At 39.7% G+C, this 12,956-nt stretch overlaps 1 protein-coding gene across 7 annotated transcripts in view; it reads left to right on the top strand.

Annotated features, from left to right (window-relative positions):
* Positions 1 to 12,956, top strand: part of LOC126336147 (RUS family member 1) — a 109,193-nt gene that overhangs the window by 38,970 nt on the left and 57,267 nt on the right. For all 7 annotated transcript variants that reach the window (XM_049999657.1, XM_049999665.1, XM_049999650.1 and 4 more), the window contains one exon: positions 7,427 to 7,542. In XM_049999657.1, the coding sequence (XP_049855614.1) occupies positions 7,427 to 7,542 (116 nt within the window). The remainder of the gene's footprint in view (positions 1 to 7,426; positions 7,543 to 12,956) is intronic.

Below are 12,956 nucleotides of genomic sequence, written 5' to 3'. Positions count from 1 at the left end.
AGCCAGTAAGTTATGTTGAAAGATATCATGTAACTGTGTTCTCTGTATCTTTGGTAAGAATGGAACTTAATTTAGAGTCTTGTTAATATGTGGTTCAGGCTACAAATGACACTATGTCTGTGGTACTGTAGTGCCTCTGTCGTGATGGTATAGAGAGCTAACCTGGAAATTACTGGAAACAAATCATTCTACAGAGAAATTGTGAACAGATAATTTTCTCAAACTGCTTGATTCACCCATTGAACAAGATCATCGGTTGATACTCATCTCCTTCTCTGATCGCTTACCTCATAAATGTCTTTATGTTCTACTTCATAGTAGCACTTTTCTGTCATTCGTGAAAGTTTCACTGTGCTCGTTACTCATTTGTCAATGAATTTTGGCTGCATTGCACCTTTCAGCAGGAAGAAATTAAATGATGGCGTGCTGTACATGCTTCTCAGGAGACTCTATTGTTCTAAGTATGTTTATGTGCACACTTCACTCTCAGAATTGGTAAGAGCAATGTGATGCGATTGATGGGCTTACTAGAAGCAAAATGTAACACAACTGCACCAAACTTCATCAGATTTTCACTTTTGGTTTTACTTTTACAACCATGTGGCTTTTATTTTTTTATTTTAATGTCTGACAGAACAGACATACACACACGTAATATTTTTATAGGCTTGACATCCACACATTCAACCTTCAGAACACAGATTTTGTTTCCTCTCATTGGAATATAGATCACATTGTGAGTAAGAAGTACATGGACAAGGATGCTGCATTGGTGTATGACAAGTTGGGAATTTGGGTCAATTGAGAAGTGTGTCCAGATGGTTGAGGCAGTAAAGGCTACTGTTCTAGGGAAGCAAAGCATACATGTTCGAGACGCAGCCCGATACAAGTTTTCAGCTGTCATCATTGATTAGTTTCAGTGCCCTGATTTGCCGCTACCAGAAAAAATTCCTGAGTTTACAATTATTATGTACAAAAAGTGACATATATGAAGCACCACGGACAGTGCATAACAAATGTAAAAAAAGAGAAAAGTGAGGACAGTAAGTATCTGATTTTCGTGTGTAAGTCCTCTTCTGCATTCTTTCCCCCTCCCAGATTTTATGTTTAATTCACTATCAAATGTGCTTAGTGATTTGATGTCCCATTTCCCTCCTCCTCAAGCCTAGTTTACATATATACTGTATACACTGTGACACCAGTGTACACATCAGTTTTGTGGGTGCCTGTGTTATGTCTGAAATGAAAGTTTTGGCAGCTGCATGAGTTGAGGCAGAGTTAATACTCAGAAAACATGTCAGCTTTGTTCCTCAGTACCGTGCTGAAAGAAATTGTGGTGGAAGACTCTAGAAGGTATTTTAATGATATTACAATGGGACTAGCACAGTTCATATTTCTCCTAAATAGAGTTGATAATGCAATAAAAGAAATAAAGATACTGTCAAATATGAAGCATTGTTGGCAGAACTGAAATTACAATCACATTATGTGCAGTACAGTACAGATCTCTTAGCCTGCTAGAAGATTTAGTTGGTGATGTTTCATTTCCATTAACACCAATTATTCTTAAAATTAACAGCATTAGTTGTTGATGCAGGCCACTTTAGGATGATGATGGTTTCCAAACATGGCAGTATTTCAAAGTTTAAACATATATACTACAATTTGTGAATGGGTAGCACTGCTATGGGATTTTAAATAAATGAATATTGAATAAAGAATTCAGCTTTCCAGATTTGTGTAGCTTTCCTTCTGTCAACAGTTTTCCTCAAAAGAGAACTGACCAACTTAAATCACATGTTGTAGATACGAGCAGTTCTGCAGCTAGATATTTTGCTTACCTCCTGCTACTTAATTCATTTGTATACGTGCTCCTTATCTAATGAATTTTGCGCTGTATCTTAGTTATTGTCAGCCCTTCTATGTTCAGATCTTGTGGGGCAGCCTCATGTTCAGAAACGTGTCACTGCTTGTTTTTGTAACCAACATGACTGATATCTCAGACATCTATGCAAAGCATAGATTACCAAAAACCAAACATTATCCTCCATTCCTCACTTCATATTTCTGTGTGTTTGCACTCTAATGACACACCTAACCTCAAGTCTCATGCTACGAGCTTCAACAAAGTTGGAATAGGCTGAAAGTGTTTAGTTCCACCAACGAGTTGCGTAAATGTGTAGTGCGCTTGCACTTTGGCCAGTAGCTAGTGTCGTCATGTAAACTAGGCTTCATTCTACAAACTCAAACATAATTTAGTCATAGTTGTGCTATTGTGATACCTGTTATCAGCATGTTACCCTTTTCTTTGTGTGTTTAGTACTGAAATTTGTCTCTATTTATCATATTCATAAGGTGTCTCAGAAGTGATAAAGTTTCTTAATTTGCTACCAGTTTCAAATTTATTGCGAGAATGTCAGATAGCTGAATACATCACAGCAGTGCTGTTTGGTTTTTGTGTTATTGAAAGCATTAGTTAAGCTGTTATTAACTATTCACATATGAAAAGTGATTGTTGTTAAAAATGCTTCTCTTCCTCTATAGAAAATACTTTTGTTCATTGTCAATAATATTATGAGAAGGAAAGTTGCTACTCACCATATAGCAGAGATGCTGAGTTGCAGATAGGTACAAAAAAAAGACTCTCAAACACACACACACACACACACACACACACACACACACGACTGCAGTCTCAGGCAACTGAAACCATACTGCAGTGTTAGTCCTGCGCACTATCCTTCCAACCATTCCCACAGTGGTATTCTGCCGTCCACCAAACCTACGCAGTATACTCATCCATTGTTGCACAACACCTGCTCCCAATCCCATACCTTATGGCTCACATCCCTGTAATATATGTAGCTGCAACATTTGTCCCATACATCCTCCCACCACCACCTACTCTAGTCCTGTCACTAACATCACCTATCCCATCATAGGCATGGCTATCTGTGACACCAGTCATATGATCTACAAGCTAAGCTGCAACCACTGTGCTGCATTCTACGTAGGCATGACAACCAACAAGCTGTTTGTCTGCATGAATGGCCACTGACAAAATGTGGCAAGAAACAAGTGAACCACCCTGTTGCTGAATACGCTGCCAAACACTTCATCCTTCATTTCAATGACTGCTTCACAGCCTGTGCCATATGGATCCTTCCCACCAACACCAGCTTTTCTCAGTTGTGCATGTGGGAACTTTCCCTGCAGTAAATCCTACATTCCTGTCACCTTCCTGGCATCAACCTTCATTAGCCACTGTCCTCACCCATCCAGCCCCTGCGCTGTTCCCATTCCAGCACTACACAGACATCATTCCACCACCACACCCAGTCTTTTGATTTCTCTCCTTTTCCGCTACTTCCCCCTTCCCCCTTCCCCTCCTCCTCTCCATCTCTCCTCTGCCCTCTGTCTAATCTGCAGCACTTCACTGTCAGCCCCCTCCCCCCCCATACTGCCCCTCCCTCTCCCTACCCCAACTTCGTCCTTACCCCCACCTAGTTGCCACTCCCATCATGCACTGGTGCTACTGCTCACAGTGTGGTTTCAGTTGTTGAGACTGCAGTCATATGTGTGTGAGTTGCATTTGTGTGTGGGGGGCGGGGGTGGGGGGGGGGGGGTGCATATTTGTGTCTATTGTTGACAAAGGCCTTAGTGCCTGAAAGCTATAATTGTGAGAGTATTTTTGTTGTCCCTATCTGTGACTCAGAATCTCCGCTATATGGTGAGTAGCAACTTTCCTTCTCATAATATTGTTACATTCCATCCTGGATTTTCCATTGTTTGGTGTTTGTCTGTTCATAGTCAGTTCACTGTTAAATATCACAAATTCCTGTAACTGTATACTTCACAAAAAACAATGAGTGGAATGAGAGGTGTACACTTCACATGGTTTTATAGTGGTGTTTAAAATTGCAGTCTTGACTTCAGATAAATTTCAGAAGAATTTAAAATATCAGATTTTGAAATATTTTGTGTGTTGATATACTGGGTGATCAGAAACAGCCTGAAAAGCTTGTAAGGATGTTGCAGGATAGATTGCGTGAAGAAAAAAAGTAAGGAAAAAAATTCAGTATGTTGTGCTATTTCCAAGTTAATTAGCATTGATATTAGCCAGTCAGGTAGCTAGGCACAAAAAATTCAGGCAGCATGCCAGGTACATTACTATTCAGCCAGTTACCTGGGTTTGATCCATACTACCATCCTATGTCCAATTTTTTGCTCTCTATCTTGTTTGAGTTTAGGATTCTAAACAGAGAACACATTGAGTTACACCATCTCTAGTGGCCCACTTGAATATGCATGTGCAACTGCCTGATTGGCTAACTCCAATGCTAATAAACTTGAGAGTGGCATAATGTGTTGAATATTTTTTAACAGTCATATCTCAGTACAACGTACCCTGGAACTCCCTTGAAACTTTTCAGACTATTTTTGACCACCCTGTAGATATCAGCTTGATGAGGCATTCTGTGCCTCGTACCTAATGTTTTGCATTCGGTAAATAAGTATTGTGTTGGGTATCTGCTACAGTTACATTAACTTTTGTCACTTTCAGTTACCACTAGTTGGTTGGTTGATATGGGGAAGGAGTCCAAACAGCAGGGTCATTGGTCCCATTGGATTAAGGAAGGAAGTTGGCCTGCCGTTTCAAAGGAATCATCCTGGCATTTGCGTAGAGCGATTTAGGGAAATCACAGAACACTTAAATCAGGATAACCAGCCATGGATTTGAACCGCTGTCCTTTTGAATGCAAGCCCAGTGTCATAACCACTGTGCCACCTCACTCAGTCTTAGTGTTAGTGTGACAGAAGATGCTCAAATGACCACTGTCATACATTTTTCTTAAATGTCATATCAATTTCTTTATTACTTTCATGAAACCATGAGACTTTTCCTAATTTATTTCTCCTCTTTGTGGTGATGTATTAGGATTTACAATGCATTTATATTTTCTTTGATATTTATTTGAAATACAGCATTGTAATTTCTCTTCTGGATATATGGAAACAACCCAACAGTGAAGTGGTACATCTTGGTATGTGCACTTTCCAGCATGCCACAGTTTATATTGTGCCATTCAGGTCATATTCTTTTTTCAATGAAAAACATTTTCGAACATGTTTTGTCAGCATGGATTTCCTGATCAAGAAATTTGTGATTGAGGGGGAATTAGTCGAGAAAGATTCAAATGCAGATCTACTTCAATCTTCGCCCATTCATCACAGCTGGCTGAGTAGAGTGCCTCTACAAAGACAGTCGTGAGGTATGGAACTGAGTGGTGTGCTTGCCAATTTTTTATCTTCTGAAAGATGGGAATGTGCTAAAGGAGAGAGGACGTCCCACTTCTTACACTTGCCAACAAGTTGATGACTCAGTCATCGGTGTTATTTTCGGTGAAGCAGTGCTGTGTCTCGTGAAGAAATACATAGAATCAAATGTTCAAAAACCACTAAAAATAATGATTGGACTGTGTCACTTGAGGAACTAGAAAAAATGATATCTGTTACATACGCTCAGGGATCATTTGTACAAAACATAAGTCTGTGGATGATTTTTGGCTGCGTTCATGGGTGTGCACCTTAATCAAAGATGTTATGCTGAGAGACTAATTTCAGAAGCTTCTCAGATTTCTCCAATTTGATGAAAAATCAACCTGAGCTGACTGCCTGCCAGTCAGCAAATTCCCTCTTTTATCTGTCATTTGGGGAAAGTTCAAGATAAACAGTATACATTCCTATCACCCTGGCAAAAATACAACCATAGACAAGCAACTGTTACAAAGGAAAACAAAGTGCAGGTTCACTCACTTCATGCCCAACAGATATGGTCTTTGTTGTGCACTGCTGCCAGAGTGTTATGACACAGAATATAGGTAATTCTTTCCCATACCTTGGAAAAGAGGATATGCATAAAGGGAATCAATTACTTGGAGAGTACATCATTCTGTGTCTCGTGGAGCCATTTCTACATCAAGGAAGAAACATGACGACAGACAATTTCATCACACCTCTTCAACTAGCTGAGAAGTTCAAATAAAACAAAACTTCATTAGTTTGTACAGTGAACAGAATCTGTCATGAAAACTCTGATGAGGTAAAGAAGCCAAATGCAGAAATATGCACCACCACCTTCCTGCACCAAACTAGCAACATGGGCTGCATCATGATGCTCACCAATTGCTTGTTAAGTGGCAGTAAACAATGAATGAATGAAGGACACTTAAAAACTATAACATTCTTCAGTGCAACAGAGAATAGAATGGACATGGCTCATCAGATGGCTTGTAAATGTATTGCAAAGGTTGTAAGTAGGATATGATCGCCTACAAAATCAAAATAGTAATGAACAAGAAAATGGAAAGGAAGTACTTTCTACTTCAGCTGACAAGTGAACTCGAGGGCCCAGAGGAAAAGAGCAGGAAGAAGAACAGACAAAAGAAGAGGATATATGATCAAAATTATCTGGAAAATAAAAGAGGAGCCATATAGGTCTCTGCAAAGACAACAAGACCATTAACAACTATGTGAAGTGTGGAAAAGCACTGTGCAGAAAATGTGCATGTAAAACAAATATGATCTTCACCATGTATGACTAGCAGATTCTAATGAGTCGAGTAAAAAAAAAGCATTTGTAGAACACACAATAGTGTAATAAATGCATCTAGAAGGCTCTATAAATAATTAATATATGAAACTTTCCAGTTTAGGAAACTTGTTGCAGTGATAAATAGGCAAGATGTTTGTTGCTGAATTAAGTAAGTAATATATTAGTTATCATGCTAAATAATTATTGTTACAACCTGAAAAAGGGATGAACATATTCTAAGCCAGCCGATGTGGCCAAGCGGTTCTAGGCGCTTCAGTCTGGAACCGCACGACCGCTACGGTCGCAGGTTCGAATCCTGCCTCAGGCATGGATGTGTGTGATGTCCTTAGGTCTTCTTTGCCTAAGTGCTACACGGCTGCTACAAAATTTCACTAGAATATAAAATGAAAATACTTTTTGATTCCACTCCCATGTCAGCCTGTTGCATAAGGTTTGAAATGAGAAATAAGTAAATAATTCTTTATTTCATACAGACTGGTGGAAATTTTTTTGCTCAAGTACAATATGGTGCCCTCTCTCTCTCTCTCTCTCTCTCTCTCTCTCTCTCTCTCTCTCTCTCTCTCTCTCTCTCTCTCTGTGTGTGTGTGTGTGTGTGTGTGTGTGTGTGTGTGTGTGTGTGTTTTAAGATTGGATTTTTTATTTTATTTATTGTTTTGAAGAGGAGGGGGAGAGGTAGTCCAAGAATTGTACATCTAGGAGGACAATAAAAACTGATGTGAAAATTTATTTTGATTGTTTTTAATATAGCTTTAAAGAGAAATTTAGTAATGTCAAACAATGGGTTTTCATTTGGCTACTTTGTGGTTTCAGGCTATACGTGATAATATGGCAGATGTCTCAGCCAAAGATGGAAGTCAGGAGAGGTTTGTGAACCTCACTGCATGTCTTGTTGGTATCTTTTTACTTTCAACAATACCAGAAGGCTGGTAAGTTTAGGCAGCACAATTTGCGTTTCCTCTTGCAGTGTAAACCTGTAATTGTTTTGCATGACTTTGAACTTTTTTCATTTACATGCTCCAAACATTATCCTGCTTTGTAACTCGTTTATCAAGTAAATTTCCATGAGGTGATTTGTAGGATTGTGTTTTCAGGACTAATTAATCAAAGATTTACTGTCAGACATGATATGGCACTGGTATTTTCCAAAATCATTTCTGCATTGGTTCTGAAGATTTTGTTGGGTACGATTGTGGTACTGATAAAATTTATGAAATTTCTGGCAAGTTTCTACCCACAATAAAGTATGCTCTGTCATATATGTTGGTGAAGGGATGCATGAGGAAGCTTTTATGACATGATGAGTAGAAGGACAAGGACACAGGAGACACTTTATCAGATTTGTAGACTTCTATATGCAATGTTATTGAATCCCAAGCTAGGTTGTGAATATACACTCTTTGGAAGTTCGATTAGGATTAATCATTCCCAGTACCAATGCAAGAAATGTCAAATTGGCAATGCAAAATTGCTGGCTCAGTAGGAGAATGTGAAAGAAATGATTATACTGCTGCTGCAGTAAGACTCAGTACCACCCTCCACTAACAGATATCATTATACTTTTCTTAAATTTTGTGTCTGTCAACAAGTAGTCCCCACAAATGTTTTGATAACTGTCATCCCATCAGCGAAAACAGATTCTGTTTTGTTGCTGATGATTTTTTTCCCTTGCTCCCTTTCTCGTTAAGTTTGCTGTTCAGATAGTGTTTCAGTGGCAAAAAAAGTTGAAATTAAACTGATCTGAAGTTAATGGTAGATTTCTGAAATTTCTGCAATTGAAAGTAGTGTTAGATGTTGACCTCCACCTCAGAGATGGCTACTTAAGTACCTCCATCCATATTGAACCTACTAACCACCAGCAATACTTCCACTTCAACAGTTGCCACCCATTCCGTACCAAGAAGTCCCTTCCAGACAGCCTAGCCACCCATGGTCGTCGCATCTGCAGTGGTGAGCAGTCCTCCTCTAAATATACCGAGGGTCTCACTGAAGCCTTCACGGACCTTAATTATCCTCCCATCCTTCTACAAAAACAAATCTCCCATGCTTTATCTTCCAGTGTCCCACGACCTCCCAAAGTCCCACAGTCCAGCCACAGAGAAGCATTCCCCTTGTAACTCAGTACTATCCGGGACTGGAGCAACTGAGTTATATTCTCCACCAGGGTTTCGATTACCTTTCGCCGTGCCCTGAAATGAGAAATGTCCTACCCACTATCCTTCTCAGCTCTCCTACCGTGGTATTCCGCCGTCCACCGAACCTACACAATATACTCTTCCATCCTTACCCAACCCCTGCTCCCAATCCCTTACATCATGGCTCACACCCCTTTATTAGACCTAGATGCAAGACCTGTCCCGTATATCCTCCTACCACCACCTACTCCAGTCCAGTCACAAACATCACCTATCCCATCAAAGGCGGGGCTACCTGTGAAACCAGTCATGTGATTTACAAGCCACTGACCAACTGTGGCTAAAAAACAAGTGGACCATCCTGTTGCTGGACATGCTGTCAAACATGATACCCCTCATCTCAAAGACCGTTTCACACCCTGTGCCATATGGATCCTTCCCACCAACACCAGGTTTTCTGAATTGCACAGGTGGGAACTTTCCCTGCAATACATCCTACATTCTCGTAACCCTCCTGGCCTCAACCTTCGTTAGTCACTTTCCTCACCCATCCAGCCCCCTCCCCATTCCCACTTCACAACCTTCATTTCACCCCCACACCCAGTCTTTTAATTTGTTTTTATTTCTTTCCTTTCTGCAGCTTACCACTTCCCCTCCCTGCACCTTCTCTCCTGCCTTCTGTCTAAACTGCAACACTTCACTGTCCACCACTCCCACCATACTATCCCTCCCCCTCCCTGCCCCAACCTCCTCCTTACCACCACCCAGTCGCCACTCCCATCATACTCTGTTGTTGTTGCTGCTGCTGTTCACAGTGTAGTTTCAGCTCTCTGAGACTGCAGACGTGTGTGAAAGTTAGTTTGTGTGTGTGTGTGTGTGTGTGTGTGTGTGTGTGTGTGTGTGTGTGTGTGTGTGTCTACTACTGGCAAAGGCCTTAATGTCCAAAAACTATGAAGCTATGATTCTGTGAATTTTTTTTATTGTGCCTATCGTGACTCAGCATCACCGCTATATGGAGAGGAGCTAATCATCTTCACAAGAATTAAAAAAGAAAGTTCAGTCCCTTAATTCAAAATTAACACATTATCCTGCTGACACCACAAACACCTCAGAATTTGAATTTTACAAAAGAGTAGTAGTGAACTTTACCAGCATTTTATGTGATGAAGCTGAGGTTAGTTTACTGAATAAAAATCTCACACATAACATTGCACCTACACTCAGTGACAAAAACATCAAAGAAATATTACTGATATTTGATGTATGGTCATAAAATCACACCTAAGGGCATAATTATTTACCTAACGTTTCATCTTCCAGTGCTGGAGATATCATTCAGAGGCTTTAACAACTCAGAAAGCTGTTAAGACTCAAACAAGCTCAGCATGTGAAACTACTTACACATATCCCTGCATCAATCGGTTTGTGACGTTATCAAACTGGTGCTTGAGATTGTGGAAGCCACTGATGTTTGCTGTGGAGCTTGTATTCAGGAAGAGTTGGTGCTGTTTGTTTTATTTATTTTGCATTGATGTAGATAAAAAGTTGCTTGTTTGAGTCTGTGGCAGCTTTCTGAATCATTAAAGCCTCTGATGATGTCTCCAGCACTGGAAGACAAAACATAGGCAATGAATTATGCCTTTGACTGTGCCAGATCAATAAATCAAAAAGCAGCAGTAACACATATGTCAACCACGAAAGCCTATAACCAAATAATTGTCAGCAAAGAACTGCATATGACACAGTTCTAGTAAGTCCAAGTGAGCAGAATACTGTAAATTCAAAATGCAAACAAATTATTGCAAGAGATCTACAATCAACACACATCTGTCATGAAACTGATTCAAAAGTACTCATATGCATTAATGATATATTTGCAGACAACAAAGCCATTGTTGTTAAGCCAGAATAAAGATAACACTGCAGTAGTCATGTATGAAGTGAATTACATCAACAAAACCTTACAGTTCTTTCTTCATAATAAGATTTTTTTTAAAAAAAAAAAAAAAAAAAAAAAAAAAAAAAGAAAAGAAAAACTGAAGACTGGTCCAACACCTAAATATCAAGCTCAGCTTAGGATACCAATTAAGAATTCCAACTACATTTTATTAGATGCTAATGCTGAACATCTTTGTTATAAAGCCCTTACTATCTAAACAAAGATCTCAGCAAAGGAATCATAAACCTCATTGCCCAATATGTCCCACTGTTGATTCAAGGAACAGTCTTGCATATTACATCTCTAAGAGGCTTAAAGATATGCATAGCAACTTTTACACATTTTAACACAAATTTTCCATCAGAAATCACCAAGTACTTATTATTGTAATGACATCACTGATGTGCACATAGATAGTGCCAGATTTGCACACCAGCCACCGTGAACCTGTACACGATATACTTGTCACTGACACTATTGAAATAATTCAGTGCATTTTAGTAAAACAAAAATTTTAAAAAAGACTGTAAGACAGAGATATATGAATTCATAGAGATATTAGATTTATGTCTAGTATCCTAGTACATAACAGTTTCTCATTCAACATGACAATCTATAGGCAGCCAAATGATGTAGCAATGGGAAACAGTTGTGCAGGTCTTTTAGCTGACTTTTACATTAACCTTTTGGAAAGTAATTGTTTGGGGGAAAATCCCCATTTAAAAGGTAAACTGATTTATTACAAAAGGTGTGCTGACAACAGTAATCATGTTCTGTGGCAAGCTAGATGAAATAGAATTGTTTGCAAATCCAATGAGTTATTTACACTCAAATATCAAATTCACCACTGAGCATCAGACAGATAAGACTATCAATTTTCTTGATCTTAGAATTAAAAAAGTTGAATCAAAAGCGTACTTTTGAAATTCGTAGAAAGCCCGCCACCAGAGATGTAATTATAAATAATACACTACTCAACTGAAGTTTTGAACACTGTCATAAAATGTGGTCTGTGATACTAGAGGTCACATTGACCTAGGCACTTTATGCATTCCCCTGTTAGAGCCCATATACTGGACAGTGTTCACTACTAGCATGCCTTGTGGCCATTTCCCAGTCATGTAAACATACTGCTACCACAGCAGCACACGTACTGTAGTAATATGCCACATAGAGGCATACAACGCTTTGATAGAGCCAGGATAGTTGCTTTCCTTTCAGCAGGTCATACACAGCAAGATGTTGCCGATTGGTTACATGTCACTCAAAGTGGTGTATCTATGGTGCGGGGAAAGTACAGAGAAATGGGAAATGTGAACGATAGACCTGTTGGTGGTTGTCCTCTTATAACAATACCAATTAAGGATCATTTCCTCCAGCTGTTCACTTGCACGCACCCAACATCAGCTGTCAGAAATATTGGAAATTAGTTATCCCGGGCAATGAGGATTCATATCTCAGACCAAAGAATGCATAGAAGACTGCATCAAAGTGGTCTTCATTTCAGAAGACCAACAAGAAGTTTTGTGAGCCAACAGAGCTGACACAATTGAAGGATCTGAGCTCTAGCACATTAACATTCAATCATTGTAAACTGGATTAATGTCATGTTGGATGCCAAGGCCAAGATTGGTTTATGACTGGACACTAGATGTGCTAGGGTTTGGAGAAGCACTAGACGACGCCAGGAGCTCTGATATGTTTAGGAAGTCTATCCATTTGAAAGCAAAAGTTTAATGTTCTAGGCGGCGATAATGATGGGACAGACCCCACTAATTCCAATCCACAGCAATTTGATTGGTGCACAATCTCTCCAAGAGGCCCTACAAATGATTGTAAGGTCCTACAGACATGAAGTTGGTGGCAGCTTCATCCTAGTTTATAACAATGCAAGACCACACCTTACTCTAGCGGTGCCTCGGTATCTTCAAAGATGCAATATCAGTCGAATGCATTGGCCAGTGCAGTCCACAGCCATGAATGCAATTTAGCATGCATGGAACCTGTTGCAGATGCCGTTGTACAGCATTCAAATCCATCTGACAATCTTCAAGGCCTCACTGAAGCTGCCATTGAGGATTAGGGTGTAATACCCCAAGATAAACTTGATGGTCTCATCCTGTGCTTGCCTCACAGAATGTAAGAGCTCATCTTTGTGCAGGGAGGACATACATACTGCGAAAGACTGGTAATCATCATCACGAGATAAAAATTTCCCTGTTTTTGTTGTTGAGATGTACGCTCAGGACAGAGCCCACTTTGTTTTGTC

The sequence above is a fragment of the Schistocerca gregaria genome, chromosome 1 (genome assembly GCF_023897955.1).
Source record: "Schistocerca gregaria isolate iqSchGreg1 chromosome 1, iqSchGreg1.2, whole genome shotgun sequence".
NCBI lineage: Eukaryota > Metazoa > Arthropoda > Insecta > Orthoptera > Acrididae > Schistocerca > Schistocerca gregaria.
The sequence above is the reverse complement of the archived record's forward strand: the minus strand, read 5'-3'. Positions and strand labels throughout refer to the sequence as shown.